Raw genomic sequence first — 23,151 nt, forward strand, 5'->3', positions numbered from 1 at the left:
AGATGACCCCTGGCAGCACTTCCACATCCAGAGAAAGTTCCTGTAGATTCCTGCCCCTCCAACACATGCCCCAAATTAGTCAATACATTTCCTACATGGATGGCCCAGATGCTTTGGGAACTGCTGCCTCTGCACTGTGTGCTGTCCCTTTAGGAGCGTGGGCCCGCTTTCCTATAGCTTTTCAGCTCTCCCAGACGTAAGCTCTGCTGATTTTCAAAGCTAGATGTTATGGGGGGTTTACGTCCCCCATGTGGGTCCTCACAGTGGAAGATGGGCTTGAATCCCTCTTTCCTTGGGGAGGACCTCTGGGCCTATGATACCCTTCCTGCTTGTGGGTTGCCTTAATGACTGAGAAACCCAGGCGCCCCTTCATATCTCTTTTCAATCAGGGATATTGACCTGTAGTTTACTTTTCTGGTATTGTGCTTATATGGCTTTGGTGCCAGAGTGATGCTGATCTTAAAAAAAAAAAAAAAAAAGTTGGGGGTACCTGGATGGCTCAGCGGGTTAAAGCCTCTGCCTTTGGCTCAGGTCATGATCCCAGGGTCCCGGGATCGAGCCCTAAATTGGGCTCTCTGCTCAGCAGGGAGCCTGCTTCCTCCTCACTCTCTCTCTGCCTGCTTCTCTGCCTACTTGTGATCTCTGTCAAATAAATAAATAAAATCTTTAATAAAAAAAAAGTTTGGAAGTGTTCCCTTCTTTCTAATTTTTTTGGGGGAAGAATTGGAGGAGTTTTGGCATTATTCCTGTAAATGATTGGTAAAATTCACTAGCGAATCCATCTGGTCCTGGGTACTTCTTTGGAAGATTTTTTAAAAATGTATTTTATTATTATTATTTTTTAAACTATTTTCATTAACATATAATGTATTATTTGCTCAGGGATACAGATCTGTGGATCATCAGGCTTACACATTTCACAGCACTCATCATAGCACATACCCTCCCCAGTGTTTGTAACCCTAAAATTTATTTTTTTCATTTAAATTCAGTTAGCCAAAAATCTTTGGGAGATTTTTGATTAATGGTTGACTCTCCTTACTAGTGTTTTGTCTGTTTAGCTTTTCTATTTCTTCTGGATTCCTTTTTGGTATGTTATATATTCTAGGGTTTTCTCTATTTCTTACAGATTTTCCATTTTGGTATATAGTTGTTCATAGTAGTTTATTATAATAATTTATACTCCTGTATTAACAATTATGAGGTCTCATTTTTCTTTATGATTTTGTTTTGTTCATTGTGGTTTCCTTTTTTCCTTGGTTAGTCTAGCTAAAAGTGTAATTTTATCCCTTCAAAGGACCAACTTGTAGTTGTTAATTTTTTCTATTTTTTTTTTTCTGTATTTGACTTATTTCTGCTCTAATCTGCATTACTTCTTTCTTCAACTGTGGGGTTAGTTTTTTTCTAAGTCCTTAAGATATAAAGTTAGGTGGTTTGAGATCTTTGTTTCTTTATGCTGGTGTTTATGGCTATAAATGTCTCTTTCTGAACTGCTTTTAAAAAAATTTTAGTTGGCATAGTTTCAGGCACACAACACAGGGATTCAACAGTTGCGTATATTAAACAGTGCTTACCACCACAGGTGTAGTTATCATAGATCACCATGTAAAAGTATTTCAATTACAATATTAGTGACCATATTATGCTGTAATTTTCATCTCTGTGTCTTACTTTAGAACATGAAGTTCATACCCTTTACCTATTGGATTCATCCTCCACATTCTTGCCTCAAGTTATCGCCTGTTTTTTGTTTTTGTTTTTGTCTTGTTTTGTTTTTTGGTATTTGTCCAGTGTTTTTTTTTTTTTTTTTTGCTTGTTTTGTTTTAGATTCCACCTACAGGTGAAATCACAAGATGTTTTCCTCTGGCTTATTTCACTTAGCATAATAACCACTAGATCCGTCCATATTGTCGCAAATGACAACTTTCATTGTTTTTTTTTTTTTTGTGGTTGAATAATGTGTCATTGTATTATTACCACGTTTTCTGTGTGTGCATTCATCTTTTTCTTTCTTTTTTTTTTTTTTTTTTAAAGTAGGCTCTTTGCCCAAAATAGGGCCTGAACTCAGTCCCAAGACAGAGTTGCATGCTGTACTGACTGAGCCAGCCAGGGACCCCTGCATTCATTCATTGATTTAAAATACCGCTTTGGCAGCACATATACTACAGCCGGAATGATACACAGAAGATGAGCATAGCCCCTGCGCAGGGGTGACATCCACATTTGTGAAGCATTCCATAATTTTTATATATACGATGGAATATTACCCAGCCATCAGAAAAAGAAATCTTACATTGGCAACGAAGTGGACGGAACTAGACTAACCCAAATAGGTCAGAAAAAGGCAATTACCCTATGACTTCACTTACATGTGGAAATTAAGAAACAAAACAGGATCATAGGGGAAGGGAGGGGAAACTAAAGTAAAATAATATCAGAGAGGGAGACAAACCATGAGACTCTCAACTATAGGAAACGCACTGAGGATTGCTGGAGGGGAGGGGAGGGGGGATGGGATGACTGGGTGATGGGCACTGAGGGCACGTGATGTGAAGAGCACTGGGTGTTGAGTGCAGTTGATGAATCACTGACCTCTACTTCTGAAACTAGTGATATGCTGCATGTTGAGTAATTGAATTTTAATAAATAAATTTTAAAAAAGAAACTGGGATTATTAGTGTAAGGAAATATTAGTGTAAGAAAATATTAGTGTAAGAAAGTGTATTAAAATATTAGTGTAAGAAAATATTAGTGTAAAAGTGAGGTGTGAGCAGGGCAAAATGTAAGTGTAAAATGGGAGGATCTTTTCCCTTCAGCATTCAGAAGGCAAGCTATTCTTTCCATGCAGCTGATATTTATCAGCAAGTATTAGGGTTCTCTAGAGAAAGAGAAGCAATAGGATGGATATTGGTCTAGCTCTGTAGGATGGGTATCCATATATAGGTTGAGCTTATAAATTTATAGATTAGGATATATGGATTAGGACTTGTCTGCTCCCCTATCAGCGTGAAAAGACTTGGCTCACACAATAATAGAGGGTAGTAAGTCCCAAGAGGCGCTGTAGGCAAACTGGAAACCAGGAGAGTTGATTGTTGTAGTTCTCATCTGAAAACCAGCCGGCTTGAGACCCAAGAAGAGCTGTTTCAGTTGAAGTCCAAAGGCCAAAAAAAATTCAAATACAACTCAGGGAGGAGAAGTTTCCTCTTCCTTGGGGCAGGGGGGTGGGGTGGTGGATCAGCCTTGTCTTGCTGTTTGGGCTTTCAGCTGACTGGATGAGATCCACCAACATCTTGAAGGGCAATCTGCTTTACTCAGAAGCCATTTTAATGTCTATCATTCTAACCAGTTGTGTATATATTTTTTTAATTTTTAAAAAAAGATTGTGTTTATCTGACAGAGGTACAGCGAGAGAGGGAACACAAGAAGGTGCCGTGGGAGAGGGAGAAACAGACTCCCCACTGAGCAGGGAGCCCGATGTGGGGCTTCATCCCAGGACCCTGGGATCATGACCTGAGCCAAAGGCAGACACTTGATGACTGATCCACCCAGGTGCCCTGTTGTGTATCTTCTTCTTCTTTTTTTTTTTTTTTATTTTAAAAAAAGATTTTATTTATTCATTTGACAGAGATCACAAATAGGCAGAGAAGCAGGCAGAGAGAGAGAGAGGAGGAAGCAGGTTCCCTGCTGAGCAGAGAGCCCGATGCGGGGCTCGATCCCAGGGCCTGAGCCGAAGGCAGAGGGTTTAACCCACTGAGCCACCCAGGCGCCCTGTTGTGTATCTTTTAAAGACTTGATACAAGGGTACACATATCCCTCCCTCGAAATCTCTTTCAAAGCAGAAAAATAAAGGAGAGGAATGAAAGAAAAATATAAAAAAATATTGCTTCAATAAGCATAGGGATGTGTATATCTTTTTAAATTAGCGTTTTTGTTTTCTTTGGGTACATACCCATTAGTGGAATTGCTGGATCATAGTTTTTTTTTTTCCTTCACTCCCTCTCTCTCCTTTTCTTTTCCTCTTTCTTTCTTCCCTTCCTTCCTTCTTTCCTTGATTTTATTTATTTGAGAGAGAACATGAGCTGGCAGGGGAGGGCAGAAGCAGAGGGAGAAGCAGGCTTCCTTCTGAGCAGAGAGTCCTACGAAGGCCTTGATCCCAGGACCTCAGGATCGTGCATGAACAGAGCCAGAGGCAGACTCTACCAACTCAGGCCCCTCAGGCACCCTTTATATTTCTATGTTTAAATTTTTGAGAAAACTCTATGCTGTTTTGCTTAGTGGCTGCACCAGTTTGCATTCGCACCAACAATGTAAGAAGGCTCCCATTTCCTTATGTGGCCACTGACACTTACTGATTGTTTTCTGTCACGCTAGCCATCTGCACAGGTGGGAGGCAATAGCACACTGTGGTTTTGATTTGCATTTCCCTAATGATTAGTGACTCTGAGCATCTTTTCGTGTGTCAGTTGGCCATCAGTGTGTCTTCTTTGGACAAATGTCTGTTTAGATCCTTTGCCCATTAAAAAATTTCATTTTTTTAAAAGATTTTATTTATTTATTTGACAGAGATCACAAGTAGGCGGAGAGGCAGGCAGAGAGAGAGAGAGGAGGAAGCAGGCTCCCTGCTGAGCAAAGAGCCCGATGTGGGACTCGATCCCAGGGCCCTGAGATCATGACCTGAGCCGAAGGCAGCGGCTTAACCCACTGAGCCACCCAGGCGCCCTAAAAAATTTCATTTTTATATTGGTGTGTTGTAGGAGTGTTGTAATAGTTTTGATAATAACCCCTTATTGGATACTTTATTTGTAAATATCTTCTCCCACTCAGTAGGTTGCCTTTTTGTTATGGTTTTTTCTTTCCTGTGCAAAAGGTTTTTTAGCTTGATGTAATTCCAATTGTTTACTGTTGCTTTTGTTTCCGTTGCCTGAGAAGACAGATTCAGACAAGATCGGGCGCGTTCAGGGTTGTATGGCCGTAGACAGAAGACAGAGTCAGAAAAATGTTGCTAAGGCTTAGGTACAAAAGATTACTGCCTGCTTTCTTTTAGGAATGTTCTGACTTCAGGTGTTACATTTAGGTCTTCAGTTCATCCCGAGTTTGTGTGTATGCGATAAGAAAGTGGTCCAGGTTCATCGTTTTGCATGTAGCTATCTGGTTTTCCGAGCCTTGATTTAAGAGACTCACTTTTCTCCATTGTGTACACTTACCTCCTTTGTCATAGATGAATAGACCCTTATCCTGCTCATTAATCTATATGTCCTTTTTTGTGTGGCTGTACCATACTATTTTGATTACTATAGCATTGTAGTGTATCTTGAAATCTGGGATTGTGACACCTTCAACTTTGTTCTACTTGCTCAAGGTTATTTTGGGTACTCAGTGTCTTTGGGGGATTAGAATTATTTATTCTGGTCCCGTGAAAAATGCCATTTGTATTTTGATAGGGATTGCATTGAATCTGCAGACTGCTTGGGGTAATACGGACATTTAAACAATATTGATTCTTCTACTACAGGAGAATGATATATATTCTCATTTGTTTGTGTCAACTTCAATTTCCTTCATCAAAGTACTGGAAGGAGAAGAAAAAGAGAAGGGGCAGAAAACTCAAGGGTTAAGAGCTGAAAATTTCCCCAGTGTGGTGCAGGAAACAGATACCCAGGTCCAGGAAGTACAGAGAGCCCTAAACATGATGAAATCAAGTTACCTACCCTGACACATAAGAATTAAAGTGTTAAAGGATAAAGCCATTCCACGTCTTTTGGAGAATTTAAGTTATTACATGTAAATTAATTATTGATTACATGTAAAGTAATAATTAAAGTAATTATACATGTAAAGTAAAGTGATTATTGATAAGGACTCACTGTTACCATTTTGTTTTCTGGCTGTTGTGTAGATTCATTCTTCCTATTTCTTAACCTGCTGTCTTTTTTTTTTTTTTTTTTTTTTTTTTTTGGTAAGATTTTATTATCTTTTAAAATCTGTTTCCTTTGGCTTTTTATCATTTTTTTTTTTAATGTTAAGTATTAGAGGCTTTTCCCTTATAGTTACAGTGAAGCTTACCTAGAACATCTTAAAACTATTTTAAACTGGTAATAGCTATAATAGAATTCTTAAACTTTTCATTTTAACCGCTTCTCCCCTGTGTTTGGGCAAGACCACTGCCTGAGCTCTAAAAGGGGTGCCAGCAGCTGACAACTGTTGCGTAGGGCTGCTAGCTTTGCTCCTTTCCCAAGCAAGGCTGTACGATGGACCCTGCAGTTGCTTGGGTTCTCAGGTCACGTTTACTACTTGTTGGGACTAGTTATGGTAGTCAGTAGCAGGTGGGGCTATGAATTAGCTTCCCTTTCCCATCAGGGAGCAGGAAGGGGCTCACGGTCTGCGCGGTTCATTGGTTGGAGACCCGAGTAAGGCGAGACTCTGCACTGAATTCCAGAGCCGTACAAGGGCACGGGTTTTGTCCTGCAGACAGGGAAAGCCATCGGCTGTGTTGTCTGTTCAGGAGTCACTGTGAGCAGGTTGTTGAGTGGGCTACACAGCTTCCCATGTGCTCTGGTCAGGATCTCTGATCAGGCGAGCCGAAGGTCGCATTCTGCAGGGGGCAGGGTCATGAATTAGTTTCCCTTTCTGAGAAAAGTGGGGCAAAGAGCTTCAAGGTGATGAGGCTCTTGGTTTGTGGTTTTGACTAAGCCGACCTGGGCCCCACGTTCCGTGGCTGCGTAGAATGATCAGTGTACTCTGGCGACTGTCATTTCTGCCTGACACATCCCATGCTTCAGCCTTCTTGGGCTGCGCAGCTTTTGGGCGTTCTTGTGGGCCATTTCGGTCCAGTGGGCCTGGGAGCTACACTGAGCAATGGACCAGGCCTTGACTCGGCTTTCCTGAATGGTCAGGGACAGACCAGTCTCGAGGCCTGGCAAAGCTCCATGTCGGGCGGACTTGCATCCTGCTGAGACCTTTAAATGGCCTACATTACCACCTTGGTTCTGCGGATGAGCCAGACTCCTGGTTGGGACTGTTGGAGTGCCACAGGCAGGAGTTCAGTCTGCCATGGTCCAGCTGCTGGCTGTTGGAAGCTTCTGCCTCTTTCTCCATCACAATCAGTTTGCCAGTGGTCAAGCTCTGCACATACCCCTGCAAAATTTTGTGGAGTGATACTGGAGTTGGGGCTCTGAAGAAGTGACCCATAATTCTGGGGGAGCTGTAAATTTACCCTGAGCTTTCTTTCCCCACTGGAGGGACTGTAGGCTTAGGGGACCTCTCATGGCGTGCTGCCGAACTGGCCTGGGGGAGGGCCAGTATGGTCGGCATGTAGCCCCCTACTCCTCTTCTGTGGTCTTTCTAGGTTTCTTTTTTTTCTTTTCTTTTTTTTTAATAAGAATTTTTTAAAAGATTTTATTAATTTATTTGACAGAGAGAGAGAGAAAGATCACAAGTAGGCAGAGAGGCAGGCAGAGAGATAGGAAGAAGCAGGCTTCCTGCTGAGCAGAGAGCCCAATGCGGGGCTTGATCCCAGGACCCTGAGATCATGACCTGAGCCAAAGGCAGAGGCTTAACCCACTGAGCCACCCAGGCACCCCAATCTTTCTAGGTTTCTGAGTGTGCTTCGGCTTGACATCTCAGGGGTGTCTTGTTTATGAATAGTTGTGAGTTCTTGTGAGGGGGAGAGGAGTCATGGATGACCTTTTCACCAATCTTGGTGACGTGACTCTCCAAGATCTTTCTGATTTCTTAATAGATGCATTCATTGCTATAAAATTCTCTGCTTTTACATCATCCCCTAGGTTTTGATATGTTGTGTTCCCATTTCCATCTGTTTTGCGATTTAAAAAAAATTTTTCCTTTTTATTTCTTCTTAGACTTACTGGTTATGCAAGTGTGTGTTTTTAGTTTTCACATTTATTTGTAGATTATCCAGCTTTCCCCTTGTTGATTTTTAGTTTCATACCATTGTGGCTGGAAAAGATAGTTGGTGTAATTTGGGGGCTTCTTAAACTGGCTGAAACCCGTTGTGTGTCCTACCGTGGGATCTCTCCTGGTGACTGTTCCGTGTGCATTTGAGAAGAATCTATATTCTGCAACTTTCATCCTGTGGCTTGGGCATTCCATAACTGCAAGCTTGTACCTTACTCTCTCTTTTTTTTTAAAAGATTTTATTTATTTATTTGAGAGAGAGAGAATGAGAGAGAGAGAGCCTGAGAAGTAGGAGGGTCAGAGGGAGAAGCCGACTCCCCGCCGAGCAGAGAGCCCGATGCAGGACTCGATCCCAGGACTCCAGGATCATGACCCGAGCTGAAGGCAGTCGCCCAACCAACTGAGCCACCCAGGCATCCCTACCTCTTACTCTTTTACCCAAGTTTCTCATCCCTCCATCCTTTTCCCTCTAACAACCACCAGTTCTCGGTTTTTCTGGTCTACTTCTTTCTGTATGTTGGATGGTGGTTCTTTTTGCATTTTACATTTAAGTGAAATCATTTGTCTTTGTCTGAATTCACTTAGCATAAGTGAAGTCTCTTACTGACTTACTTAACTTAGCATAATACCCTATCCATCCATCCATGTTGTTGCAAATGGCAAGATCTCATTTTTTTCTTATGGCTGAGTAATATTCCTTTATACACATACATTTATGTATGTATTATCTATGTATAAATTTATATATGTATTATATATGTATAAATGTATATATATAAGCACACATAAAATCTTTATATGTATATAAAAACTTTATATAAAGTTTTTATATACATATAAAGATTTTATTTGTCAGAGAAGGCACAATCAGGGGAGCAGCACTTAAGTTGCTTCCATATTTTGACGATTATAAATAATGCTGTAGTCAACGTGGTGTGTGTAGCTTTTCAAATTAGTGTTTTCATTCTCTTTGGGTAAATATTCAGGAGTGGAATTACTGGGTCATATGGTATCCTATTTTTAATTTTTTGACAAACTTTTATAGTGTTTTTCCAACAGTGAACACACCAATTTACATTCTTGTAGTGCATACAGGCTCCTTTTTCTCCAAATCCTCACCAGCACTTGTTACTTCTTGTTTTGCTTCTAACTATTCTGACAACCGTGAAGTGATAGCTTATAGTGGTTTTGATCTGCATTTTCATGATGATCAGTGATGTCGAGCATCTTCTCATGTGTCTGTTGGCCACCTGTATGTAGGTCCTTGGAAAAATGACTACTGGGAAAAATACCTATTCAGATCTTCTGCCCATTTTTAAATGGATTTTTTTTTGGTGTTGTATAAGTTCTTTATATATTTTGGATACTAACCCCTTATCAGATGTATCATTTGCAAATATCTTCTCTGGTTCAGTAGGTCACTTTTATGTTTTGAAGATGGCTTCCTTTACTATACAAAAGCTTTTTATTTTGGTGTAGTCTCCTACTAGTATGTTCACTTCTGTTGTCCTTGCCTAGGAGTCCTATCTAGAAAAATGTTGCTGAGGCCAATGTCTGCCTCTGTTTTCATTTAGGAGTTTTATGGTTTCAGGTCTCACTTTTAGGTCTTTGATCGATTTTGAGTTTATTTTTGTGTATGGTGTAGGAAAGTGATTTAATTCTTTTATGTGGAGCTCTCCAGTTTTCCCAGCACCACTGATAAGAGACTTTGTTTATTTTATGGGGACATAAAATTTCAGTTTTCTGAGGTAAATACCAAGAGTCGAATTTCCAGGTCTCATGATAAAGTAAGATTTTTACATCTTTACTTTAATGACCCAGTGCTTACCAGAACATGGGCACTCCTTAACCCCCATCACCTGTTTAATCAGCCATGCATCTCCCCTTGAGTAACCATCAGTTTGTTCTCTATAGTGAAGAGTTTCTGGGTTTGTCTCTCTCTGCACTTTTTTCCCTTTTGCTTATTTTGTTTCTTAAATTCTACACATGAGTGAAATCATAAGGATGGTATTATTTTTTTCTCTGACTGATTTCATGTAGCACTGTGCTCTCTAGCTCCAGCCATGTCATTGCAAATGGCAAGATTTCTTTTTTTTTTAATGGCTGAATAATATGTGTGTGTGTGTGTGTGTGTGTACACATCTTTATCAGTCACTAGACATTTGGGCTGCTTTCATATTTTGGCTATTATAAACAATGCTGCTATAAACATAGGGGTGTATGTAGCCCTTTGAATTGGTGTTTTTGTGTTTAGATTAATACCCAGGAGTGTGATTGGTGGGTTACAGGTGGTTCTATTTTTTAATTTTTTGAGGAACCTCCATACTGTTTTCCTGAGCAGCTGCATCAAGTTTTCATTCCCACCAACAGTGCAACAGAGTTCCCCTTGTTCTACATCTTTGCCAACACCTGCTGTTTATTATTTTTTTCAGCTATTTTGACAGGTGTGAGGTGATATCTCATAGGTTTGTTATTTTGTTTGTTTGTTGGTTTGTTTGTTTTGAGTGGGAGAGAGAGTAGGGAGAGGAGCAGAGGGAGGGAGAGGATCTATGCAGGCTCCATGCTGGGCTCGATCTCAGGACCCTGAGCCATAATCAAGAGCTGGACACTTTACTGACGGAGCCCCTACTCGTTGTGGTTTTGATTTGCATTTCCCTAAGAAGTGGTGATGAGCATCTTTTCGTGTGTGTGTTGGCCATCTGGATGCCTTCTTTGGAGAAATGTCTGTTCATGTCTTCTGCCCATTTTTAAAATTGGATTGTTTGTGCTTTGGGTGTTGTATAAGTTCTTGATGTATTTTGGATACTAATCCTTTGTTAAATATGTCATTTGCAAGTATCTTCTCCCATTCTGTAGGTTGCCTTTTAGTTTCGTTGACTGGTTCCTTTGCTCTGCAGAAGCTTTTATTTTGATATAGTCCCAATAGTTGATTTTTGCTTTTGTTTCTCTTGCCTCAGTGGAACTATCTAGATGTCAGAGAAATTACTGCCAGTGCTCTCCTCTAGGGTTTTTATGGTTTCCATTCTCACATTTAGATCTTTATTCCATTTTGAATTTATTTTTGTATATGGTATAAGAAAGTGGTCCAGTTTCATTCTTTTGCCTGTTGCTGTCCAGTTTTCCCAACAACATTGGTTGAAGAGACTGTCCTTTTCCAATTGGACATTCTTTCCTGCTTTGTCAAAGATTAATCGACCATATAATTGTGGGTTTATTTCTGCATTTTCCATTCTGTTCCATTGATTGATGTGTCTGTTTTTGTACCAGTACCATACTATTTTGATTAATACAGTTTTACAACATAAGTTGGAACCTGGCATTATGATGCCTCCAGATTTGCTTTTCTTTTTTAAGATCGCTCTGGATTATCTGTGGTCTTCTGTGGTTCCATATATATATTAAGATAATTTGTCCTAGTTCTGTGAAAAAAATTTGTGGTATTTTGAGAGGGATTACATTAAATGTGTATATTGCTTTGGGTAGTGTAGACATTTTTATAATATTCTTCTAGCCTAGGAGCATGGAATATCTCTCCCTTTCTTTGCATCACCTTGAATTCCTTTGATCAGTGTTGTATAGTTTTCAGAGTATAGGTCTTTCACGATTATGTTTATTCCTAGGTATTTTATCATTTTTGGTGCAACTGTAAATGGGATTGCTTTCTTAACTTATCTCTCTGCTGCTTCATTATAGGTGTGTAGAAATGCAGCAGAATTCTGTACACTGATATTGTACCCTTTGACTTTACTAAATTCACTTATCAGTTCTAGCAGTTTTTTGGGTAGCGTCTTTAGGGTTTTCTACAGTATCATGTCACCCGCAAATAGTGAAAGTTTGACTTCTTTCTTACCATTTGGATGCCTTTTGTTTCTTTCTGTTGTCTAATTGCTGTGACTAGGACTTTCAACACTATGTTGAATAAAAGTGATGGGAGTGGACTTCCTTCTTTTGTTTCTGACTTGGGAAAGGCTCTCAGTTTTTCTCCACTAAACATGATTTGGTGTGGGTTTTTCTTTTTTTTTTTTAAAGATTTTATTTATTTATTTATTTGAGAGAGAGACAGTGAGAGAGAACATGAGCGAGGAGAAGATCAGAGGGAGAAGCAGACTCCCCAAAGAGCTGGGAGCCCGATGCGGGACTCGATCCTGGGACTCCAGGATCATGACCTGAGCCGAAGGCAGTCGTCCAACCAACTGAGCCACCCAGACGCCCCGGTGTGGGTTTTTCATATATGAATGACCTTTATTACACTGAGGTTTGTTCCCTCTAAACCTACCTTGTTGAGTGGTTTTTTTTTTTTTTTTTTTAAGATTTTATTTATTTGCCAGAGAGAGATTGAGAGAGAGCGAGCACATGCAGACAGAATGGCAGGCAGAGGCAGAGGAAGAAGCAGGCTCCCCGCCGAGCAAGGAGCCGGGTGTGGGACTCGATCCCAGGACTCGATCCCAGGATGCTGGGATCATGACCTGAGCTGAAGGCAGCCGCTTAACCAACTGAGCCACCCAGGCGTCCCTTGTTGAGTGTTTTTATCATGAACGGATGTTGTATTTTGTCAAATACTTTTTCTGCATCAATTGAAAGAATCATATGGCTTTTATCCTTTCTCTTGCGATATGCCATATCACATTGGCTGATTTGGGAATATGGAACCACTCTTACCACCCAGGAATAAATCCCATTTGATTGTGGTGAATGATTTTTTAAATGTATTATTGTATTGTTTGCTAGTATTTTAGTATCTATGTTCATCAGAGATACTGGCCTGTACTTCTTCTTTTTTTGTGTTTGTGGTGTCTTTATCCGGATATCAGGATATCTGGATTATCAGGATAATGCTGGCTTCATGGAATAAATTTGGAAGTTTTCCTTCCTTTTCTATTTTTTTGGAATACTTTGAGAAGGATAGTTATTAAATCTTCTTTAAATGTTTGGTAGAATTCACCTGTGAAGCCATATGGTCCTGGACTTTTGTTTCTTGGGGGTTTTTTAATTATTGATTCAATGTCATTGCTGGTAATCAGTCTGTTCAAGTTTTCTATTTCTTCCTGTTTGAATTTTAGTAGTTGATACGTTTGTAGGAACGTACCCATTTCTTCTAGGTTGTCCATTTGTTGGTATACAATTTTTTCATTATATTCTCTTATAATTATTTGTATTTCTGTGGTGTTGATTGTTATTTTTCCTTTATTTGTGATTTTTATTTGGATCCTTTCTATTTTTTCTTGATAAGTCTGTCTAGGGGTTTATTAATTTTACTGATTTTTAATTTTTTTTCCAAAGAGCTCCTGATTTCATGGATCTGTCCTATTGGTTTTTGTTTGTTTGTTTTAGTTTCTATACATTTATACACTTCCTTCTTGTGCTTTTAGGTTTTGTTTATTGTCCTTTTCTAGCTTCTTTAGGTGTTAGATTGTTTGAAATTTTTCTTGCTTCTTGAGGTAGGCCTATATTGCTATATAGCTCCCTCTTAGAACTGCTTTTGCTGCATCTCACAAGTTTTGAACTACTGTGTTTTCATTTTCTTTTTTTTTTTTAATTTTTTTTTTTTTTTTTTTTTTTTTTTTTTTTTTTTTGACAGAGAGACACAGCGAGAAAGGGAACAGAGGCAGTGGGAGAGGGAGAAGCAGGCGGGCTTATGCAGGGCTTGATCCCAGAACCCCGGGATCATGACCTGATCTGACGGCAGAGGCTTAAAACTGAGCCACCCAGGTGCCCCTGTTTTCATTTTCATTTGTTTCCATGTACTCTCTTTATTTCTTTTATTTCCTGGTTGACCCACTCATTGTTTAGTAGCAGGTTCTTTAACCTCCATATATTTGTGGCCTTTTACAATTTTTTTCTTATGGTTGACTTCTTTTTTATAGCATTGTGGTCAGAAAAGCCAGATGGTATGGCTTAGAACCTTTTTTTTTTTTTTTTTTAAGGATTTATTTATTTATTTATTTATTTATTTATTTATTTATATTAAAAGTGAGTGTGGTGGCGGTGAGGGGGAGAGGGAGAGAGTCCCAAGCAGACTCCATGGGGGAGCATGGAGCCCAAGGTGGGACTCAATTTCCTGAGCCTGAGATCACAACCTGAGACAAAACTAGGAGTGGGTAGCTTAACCGACTATGCCACCCAGGCACCCTGACTTAGATCTTTTTAAATTTGTTGAGGTGTGTTTTCTGGCCTAATATGTGATCAACTCTGGAGAATGTTCAATGTGTACTTGAGGTGTTTGAGGTGTGTTTTACAATGGACTATTCTGAATATGGCTATTAGATCCTTCTGGTCCAGTATATCATTCAAGTCTGTTTCCTTGTTGATTTTCTGGTTAGATGATCTGTCCATTCATATAAGTGGGGGGTTTTAACGTCCTCTATTTATACTGTATTATTATATTTAGTTTCTTGATGTTGGTTATTAACTCTTTTGTGTATTTAGGTGCTCCTGTGTTAGGTGCATAGATACTTAACAGTTATTATATATTCCTGTTGGATTGTCCCCTTTATGATTATATAGTGTCCTTGTCTCTTTTTAGTTTGCTTTAAAGTCTATTTTGTCTGATATAAGTACTGCTAGTCTAGTTTTCCTTCACCATCCATTAGTATGATAAATGTCTCTCCATTCTCCTCACTTTCAATCTGTAGGTGTCTTTAGATCCAAAAAGAGTTTCTTCAAGGCAGTGTATAAATAGATGGGTCTTGTTGTTGTTGTTGTTTTTTGTTGTTGTTTGTTTGTTTTTGCTTTTCCTTAATTAAAAAAAAAATACTCTCTACACTCAGCATGGGGCTCAAACTCAGCCCCCAGATCAAGAGTTGCACGCTCTACTGATTGAGCCACTGGGAGTTCTTGGGTCTTGTTTTTTAGTCCATTTTGTCACCCTATGTCTTGATTGGATCATTTTTTTCCCTATTATGTTCAGTTAGCCACTGTATAGTGCATCATTAGTCTTTGATGTGGTGTTCAACAATTCATCATTTATGCAGAACACCCAGTGCTCATCACAACACATGCCCTTCTTAATACCTGCCACTCTGCTACCCCTTTACCACACCTCCCTCCCCTCAAATGCTCAATTTGTTTCCTGGGGTCCATAGTCTCTCATGGTTCATCTCTCTCTCTGATTTCTCCCCCTTCTGACTGGAGCATTAGTCCCTTCCAGTCAAAGTAATTATTGGTAAATGTGTATTTATTGCCATTTTATTGTTTTGCAATTGTTATGGAAGATTAACTCTCATCCTTTATTTTCTCTTTTTCATGGTTTGCTGATCTTCTTAAGTGACATATTTGGATTTATTTCCCTTTGTTCCTTGTGATTATCATTAAATTTGTATATAACATCTTCTGCATTCAGTAGTCTGTACTAAGTTGATGGTTGCTTAAGTTTGAGCCCATTCTTTATTCCTCTCCTCCCGACATTTTAGGTAAATGGTGCCATATTTTAGAACCTTTTATTTTTTGAGTTCCTTGACTTTTTTTTTAATGGAAATACTTTTATTGCTTTTGTGTTTCTTCTTTGCATACTATCAATTTGGCCTTTCCACTCAAGGAATCCCCTTTAATATTTCTTGCTGGGCTGGTTTAGTGGTCATGAACTCCTTTAGTTTTTGTTTGGGAAGCTCTTTATCTCTCGTATTCTGAATGATAGCCTTACTATATAGAGTATTCTTGGCTGCAGATTTTTCCCATTGAACACTTTGAATATATCATGCCAGTCCCTTCTGTCTTGGAAAGTTTCTGCTGAAAAATCATCAGATAGCCTTTTGGGGTTTCCCTTATAGGTAATGGTTGACTTTTGTCTGGCTGCTTTAAAAATTTTTTTCTTTATCACTATATTTTGCCATTTTCATTATAATGTGTCTTGGTGTGGACTTGCTTTTGTACATATTATTGGGAGGGTGTTCTCTGTGCCTCCTGGATCTGAATATCTGTTTTCTTCCTATATTAGAGAAGTTTTCAAGTACTACCTCCTCAAATTTCCCACTACCTTTTCCCTCTCTTATTTTTCTGGTATTCCTATGATACAAACATTACTATGTTTGATGGAGTCAGAGTTCCCTATGTATATTTTTGTTTTGCATAATTCTTTTTTCTCTCTTCTATTCAGCTTGATTACTTTCTATTAGTCTGTCTCCTAGTAGGATATTAATTTGTTCCTCTGCTTCTTCCAGTCTGCTGTTTTATTCCATCATGTGTTTCTCATTTAGTTAATTGAACCCTTTATCTCTGCTTCATTATTCCTTATCTCTGTGTTAATGGTCTCACTGTTATCTTCTACTCTCTTTCAAGTCTAGTGAGTATCGTTATGATCACTGCTTTAAATTCTCCATCAGGCATGTGACTTATATCTATTTTGCCTAGATCTCTGGCTCTGCCATCGTCCTGTTCTTTCATTTGAGGCAAATTTTTCTGTAATTTCATTTTTTCTGTTTCTGTGTGTTTGGAAAGTCATCTACATCTCCTGTTCTTGAGGGTGATGGCCTTATGAAGAAGAGATCCTCTAGTGCTTTGCTACATAGTGTCTGTCCCCTGTTCCTCAGGGCCCTGTTATCCGGGTGCTTCCAGGAATGTCTCTAATGTATGCTGCCTCAGCTCTGCTCTTGTGTCCCAGCTGCTTTATCCTTCAGGCCAGTCATCTGCAGAGGTTCTTTTTGCCTGTTGTGGGCAGTGTTTTTTCCCCTGACCTGAATGTGGCACATTTTAACAAGGTGTGCTCTTTTTGTAAAATGAGACCTACCACTACTGTTGCTGGAAGCAAGGCCTTGCAGAAGTCTCTGATCAAGAGATGTCCAGTGAGTGGAGGTTTGGGGCTCCTCTTCTGAGGGAGGGGGGGTCCCCTCCATGCTGGGATTGAGGCAAGTGTGACTAGCATGGGTGGTTCCACTGGAGCACAGGGGGCAGGGCTTGGTGTAATCAAGTTAGGTAATGAGTGTCGGTGCTGTGTTGGTTCCTGCTGGTGGTCTTATGCTGATGCCGAGGGACAGGGGAGTGAAATGGCACTGGCCAGTTCATTCTCTGAGATGAGTGACTAGCCTCTGTGCTATGTGCCCCTGGTGTTCTTCAGATCACTGTTTCAAGAACTGTACTGTCCTTGAAGAGAAGGCAAGCCATCAACCCATGGACATACAGCATGGACCATATCTCAGCTAAGCCCACTGACCTTTATTTTTATTTTTTTTAAAGATTTTATTTATTTATTTGACAGAGAGAGATCACAAGTAGGCAGAGAGACAGGCAGAGAGAGAGAGGAGGAGGAAGCAGGCTTCCCGCCGAGCAGAGAGCCCGATGCGGGACTTGATCCCAGGACCCTGAGATCATGACCTGAGCCGAAGGCAGCGGCTTAACCCACTGAGCCACCCAGGCGCCCCCCCCACTGACCTTTACACTCCAATCTTAAACCCGTTTGGTTACAAGAACTCAAACTCTGGCCCTCTCACTTTCCAGGCTTATTGCTATGGGGATTCATTTTCCTTGTGTGCTGGTCTGTCTCTCACCCTTCTCTGCGACCACAGCTTCCTCCTATCACAGCAGCCATGATCTCTTTCTTTCCCAAGCCATATTTCCGTACTTCCTTTCTTCTTTGATGCGGCCTCTATCTTGTGGAGTTTGTTTTGCCAGTCTTTAGATAGATTTCTGGTGTATTTAGGATGAAATGATAGTTATCTAGTTGTATTTGTAGGACAAGGTGAGCCTATGGTCCTACTCTGCTATCATCTTCTAGAAGCTACCAAGGTTTGTTTAACTTCATAAAAAACTAATTTTTTTTTTTTCCAGAGTGGCTGTACCATTTTGCATTCCTACCAGCCAAATACGAGAGTTAGCATTACTTCACAGTCTCACCAGAACTTGTCATTGTCATTTAAGAAAAATTTAGCTATTTTAATATATGTGTAATAGAGTGTCCCTGCAACATTAATTTGCCTTTTCCTAATGATTGATGATGCTGTCTTGTGATTATTTGCCATCTACTTATTTGCTTTGAAATGTCTATTTAAATCTTCTATTTCTTTTTTAGTTTTTTTTTTTAAGTCACAGTTTTGTTTTTTTTTTTTTAAGATTTTATTTATTTATCAAAGAGAGAGGGGGAGAGAGCGAGCACAGGCAGACAGAATGGCAGGCAGAGGCAGAGGGAGAAGCAGGCTCCCCACTGAGCAAGGAGCCCGATGTGGGACTCGATCCCAGGACGCTGGGATCACGACCCGAGCCGAAGGCAGCTGCTTAACCAACTGAGCCACCCAGGCGTCCCTTAAGTCACAGTTTTAATGTACTTTTTTGAGTGGCATAAGTTTAGATTTACAGAAAATTTGCAAAGGTAGAACAAGGTTTCTGTATACCCTTGACCCAGTTTCTCTGAATATAGACATCCAATACAACTGTGGTTCATTTGTCCAAATTAAGAGGTTAACCTTCATACAATGCTGTTAATTAAATTCCAAACTTTATTCAGATTTCACCAGTTTTTCTAATGTCCTCCTCTCTCCACCCCCGACTCTCAGATCAGTTCCAGGATATGGAGAGTGAAAATACTATGCTCTCATGTTCTAAATCTCTTGGGTATTTTCACCTTCTTAGAGAACTTGTGCCTAGAGCCTCTGACCTCTAATCTTGAGTAGTTTTTAGATTTCCTCCATTATCATCATCTTGGGATTTCCCTTAACCTCAACCTGGGGATACTTTTCACTTCTGTCTTGGGTTGCATCTCTCATTTTCTGGATCCTCTGTCTTTCTTTTTCATGGCTTTCTCTTTCTTCGTTTATGCTCTCATTTTGGCAAAACACATCTTTTTGGAGCTTCTGGATAAAGGGCAGAAGAAGTTATTTTTGTACAGATTATTCGACTTTTACATGTAAGTATATTTTTAGGGTGCAGTCATTACTTTTAAAAATCAACTTGCCTAGGGCAGAGTACCCAGTTATTTAATTAACACTGATGTAGGTATTGCTGAAAATTAATTTGTGGATGTGGTTAAGGGTCCATACTTAGTTGACTTTAAGATTTCCCTTGATAGTATGAGTAAGCTTCATCCGGTCAAGTGATGGCCTTTGAAGAAAAACTAATGTGTTCTAGAGAAGAAGAAATTCTGGGGGCACCTGGGTGGCTCAGTTGGTCAAGTCTCTGTCTTTGGCTCATGTCATGGTCTCAGGGTCCTGGGATCGAGCCCCACATTGGGCTCTCTGCTCAGAAGGGAGCCTGTTTCTCCCTCTCTCTGCCTGCCTCTCTGCCTACTTGTGAGAGAGCTCTGTCAAATAAATAAATAAAATCTTAAAAAAAAAAAAAGAAGAAGAAATTCTGCCTCACAACTCTATCAACTTATGCCTTAGCATTCAGTCCGCTAACCTGCCATTTGAATTTCAAATTGGCCTTTTCCTTCAATTATGTAAGCCAATTTCTTAAATATATTAGTTATGTCTATGTCTCTCCTATTTCTCTGGAAAATCCCAAGTAATACAAAGGGTATAGATTTAGAAATTAGAAAAAAAACATTTCTCAGAATTTGAAGGCTTCATTAGTTTTTGGCTTCCAGTGGTGCTGTTGAGAACTTTGATTGAATTCTGACTCTTGAGCTTCATGTCAAGTTAACTTTAATTTCTGAAAGCCTATGGAATTTTGTGATCATTCCTGGTGGCTTGAAAGTGCATGGTCAGGTTCATTTTTGTCGATTTTTCTGGACACTTGGAGGCCCCATTAATCTGGAAATGCTGTTTTTTTAGTTGTGGGCTATTTTCTTATGTTATTTGTTTGAAGGTTTCTTTAATCCATGCTGTTTTCTCTTTGTAGGAAGTCCATTGGTTATATGATCTAGTGGAACTGTGTTCCATTTTATTTTTATTCCTTTTTTCCTTTTTAAAATCATTTAGGTATTTCCTCAACCTTATCTTCCAATCACTTTATTAGTTTCTAACTTCTGCCAACACACTTTTACTTTCATTTTCTTTTATGCTTTCTAAACGTTCATTCTTGTAGTATCTGATCTTATTTCACAGATGCCATATAATTTGATTTCTGTAAAGATGTAATGCTAATTTTTCTTTCGAAGTTTGGTTTGTTTCTTTAAGATTCTATTTTCATGTAATCTCTACACCCAACATGGGACCTGAACCCACAGCCCTGAGATCAAGTCACATGCTCCACTAATTGAGTCAGCCCAGACACCCCAAAGTTTGCTTTCTATAGTCCCTGTTTCCCCCAGGACCCATTTCCTGCTGGTGTATTTCATAGAATTTCCTGAGATGTTTATGTGATCCTTGGTTGGCTGCTCATTAAGAGTGGGGACTAAATGCAATGAGTACTGGTGGAGAGGGAAGGCTTGCAGCTCAAATTCCCGGTACGGTGCCATGGCTGAGTCAATTACTGGGGAGTCTCCAATGTTACTATCTTTAAACTTTCTCCCTTGGTAAAGTAACTATATTTTAGTGGTCCATAAGACAACAGTTTTTTTTTTTATTTAAAGATTTTATTTATTTGACAGAATGAGATCACAAGTAGGCAGAGAGGCAAGCAGAGAGAGAGAGAGAGAGAGAGGAGGAAGCAGGCTCCCCGCCGAGCAGAGAGCCCAATGTGGGACTCGATCCCAGGACCTTGAGATCATGACCTGAGCTGAAGGCAGAGGCTCAACCCACTGAGCCACCCAGGTGCCCCGACAACAGTTTTAAATATAAAAGAATGTACTTTTTTTTAAAAAAAGATTTTATTTATTTTATTTGACAGAGATTACAAGTAGGCAGAGAGGCAGGCAGAGAGAGAGGAAGGGAAGCAGGCTCCCCGCCGAGCAGAGAGCCCAATGCGGGCCTCGATCCCAGGACCCTGAGATCATGACCTGAGCCGAAGGCAGCGGCTTAACCCACTGAGCCACCCAGGCGCCCTAAAAGAATGTACTTTTTTGCCTGAGAGTTGGGCATAAACTCAGACTATCCTAGAGAAATTAGAGGATTGGTAATCTATATCCTGATAGTGATATTTCTCTTGGAAAATTCTTCCATATCTGGTATAGATGCTAGAAGTCAAATTGTCTTTATCTTGGAGCTGTGTGAAGGAAGAGGTATGGAGGGTCTCATTCATTATAGTCTTAAACTGGAATCTCCCCAAATGCCAATCAGCAGTAGAGCAGAAAACTGTAGAATATTCATATAATGGAATACTACTCAACAGTGAAAAAGAATGAGCAGCTTCTTTTTTTTTTTAAAAAAGAATGAGCTTCTACTATACACAACGAGTCTTACATAACATTGAAAAATAACAACAAAAAGTCAGATAAAGAGTATGTACTATAGGATTCTATTTATATGAAGTACTAGAACTGGGAAAACTAATCCATGATAATAGAAATCAGAATAAGCTACTTTCTGGGCATTGATGGAGAGGCATCAACCCCACCAGGAGAGGGCACATGAAAGAGTCTGTAGGTTAGATAAATGGGTAGATTTAAAATTGGAGAGGGGAAAAGTGGGATCCCCACTAGGTAAACCCCTGTGGTCAAAGTATCTGCTAGCACCTAGGAATACTAAGGAAAGAAAAGCAAAGAATCCTCAGTAGTCTATTTCATTAGAACTCCCAGTTGAAGTCCCAACCCAGGATAGATTGCCAGTACCAACTCTGTATGCAAAATTGCTACTTACACTGAGTAACCACGGTTCTGGGTCACATTTATGAAAGTTAATACCATGTTTGCTTTTAAGACTCGGCTTGCTTGAACTTGAGCATCTTAATCATCAGGAATGTCTTTCTGCAGTCATAGTCATATTACTTTCTAATGACTTTTTTTTCCTGATTATGTGATTAGGCAGCCTTTTAAGCCTTTGCTGTTTGAGACACTAATGAAATTGTGTAGATTTAAGCAATAATTGCTTAAAATATTCACTGCCTCTTTCTGCTGAGTCAGTTCCTTGGTGAGAAGTTGCCACTCCTGACATCTATCCTGTCACTGTCATTTGCTGTGGCTTGTGCCATGTGAGCAGAAGTTCTGTAAGCCACACCAAAAGTGGTAGTTTTAAGAGTTCCCATTGCCAGTTTCACTACTGGTTCCCCGCCCACCCCCAATAAAGTGCGTGTCCTAGATAGGATCTGCTCTTGACACCTATCCAGAGATCTGGGGATTGTTTGTTACCACAGTGTAACAGTGAGAACTGACGAATACACCAGGATATTGGGGAAAGTCTCAAGAGCAAGTTGAGTACAATCTGTTATTGTGTCTTCTCAGGACCCAGAGAATTTTCTCTCCATCTATCATGAGTCAGTTTACGTAGGATCCCTGAACATCTTAAAAATGGAGGAGTATCAAGGTTATCTTGTTAATTAATACAAGAAATATAAAGACCATAAACCACTGGAATTAATGTACTACCACAACTGAGAACAAAATATTTTATTTCTCTCAATAAAACTATAGTTTACAATAGTATTTACTAAATAAATTATATAATTTCTCTTTTACAAGCAATAAACTAAATCACAAATATTTCAAAGACAATGTATGTACACGACATAAGGCCTTTTATAAATAGCTTTGCTTTTCTCATTTCACTAGTAAACAGTGAAAAAATCTTTATAGAAGCTAGTTTTCTATAAAGTATATGCAGACCTATTACACTGATCTTTATATGAAACCAAGTTAAACTTTGAAAGACATGGGCTATGATTATAATTTGCAAAAAAGAGCAGAATTTAGACTTTATTTACCATTTTGCATGGATGGATTTTTAAAAAATAAGCAGATTACATGTGTTGCTTATGTATAATCATTGGATGCATGCAAAACGAAAAAATGCAAGTGTCCATAGGAAAATAGCACTTCCAAGTCCCAAATGGTGATTGGCAATGAAAGCAGCTGAAATCGAGCTCATGCAGTTCTCCACAGTTGAGCAAGCAACAGCAAATGATAGAATAGTGTGGTATTTTTCACATCACATCTGCTGGTCAGCCTACGGACCAAGGCTCCCCTGACACCTTGCAAATTCCTAAATCCGGTTGATTATTACTCCGTGTGCAGTGGGGGTCGCCAAGTTCCTCTGGGTAATTCCGGAGTAGGGAAACTTCTCATCCACAATTGTGTTCACATCTCACGGTCACCATTTTCACTTACTGGGGGGAGGGGGGTAAAAAAAAGAGGAAGAAAGAAAGCAGTTGTAAGACTAAGTTTGGGCACTGACTGATAACTGCTCCTCATGAATGGGAACATGAATTCATTCTTTCTCCTGATGTCTTGTACCTGGGAAACGTGCATTAGGGTCGGTGATCTTCTGTGATGATTAGCAT

The 23,151-nt window shown here is 39.6% G+C and overlaps 1 protein-coding gene, 1 long non-coding RNA gene and 1 other non-coding gene across 10 annotated transcripts in view; 2 read left to right on the forward strand and 1 right to left on the reverse strand.

The window, feature by feature from the left end:
- Positions 1 to 23,151, forward strand: part of LOC132024836 (uncharacterized) — a 154,142-nt gene that overhangs the window by 101,080 nt on the left and 29,911 nt on the right. The window lies entirely within an intron of this gene.
- On the forward strand, positions 2,143 to 2,245 carry LOC132025237 (U6 spliceosomal RNA). Its single transcript, XR_009406500.1, has one exon. It is a non-coding gene; the product is annotated as a U6 spliceosomal RNA (small nuclear RNA).
- PIP5K1B (phosphatidylinositol-4-phosphate 5-kinase type 1 beta) overlaps positions 22,247 to 23,151 on the reverse strand; it is a 290,745-nt gene continuing 289,840 nt past the window's right edge. For all 4 annotated transcript variants that reach the window (XM_059411911.1, XM_059411909.1, XM_059411910.1 and 1 more), the window contains one exon: positions 22,247 to 22,977. In XM_059411911.1, the coding sequence (XP_059267894.1) occupies positions 22,975 to 22,977 (3 nt within the window). In that variant the 3' untranslated portion in view covers positions 22,247 to 22,974. The remainder of the gene's footprint in view (positions 22,978 to 23,151) is intronic.

The sequence above is a fragment of the Mustela nigripes genome, chromosome 9, assembly GCF_022355385.1.
Source record: "Mustela nigripes isolate SB6536 chromosome 9, MUSNIG.SB6536, whole genome shotgun sequence".
NCBI classification, from domain to species: domain Eukaryota; kingdom Metazoa; phylum Chordata; class Mammalia; order Carnivora; family Mustelidae; genus Mustela; species Mustela nigripes.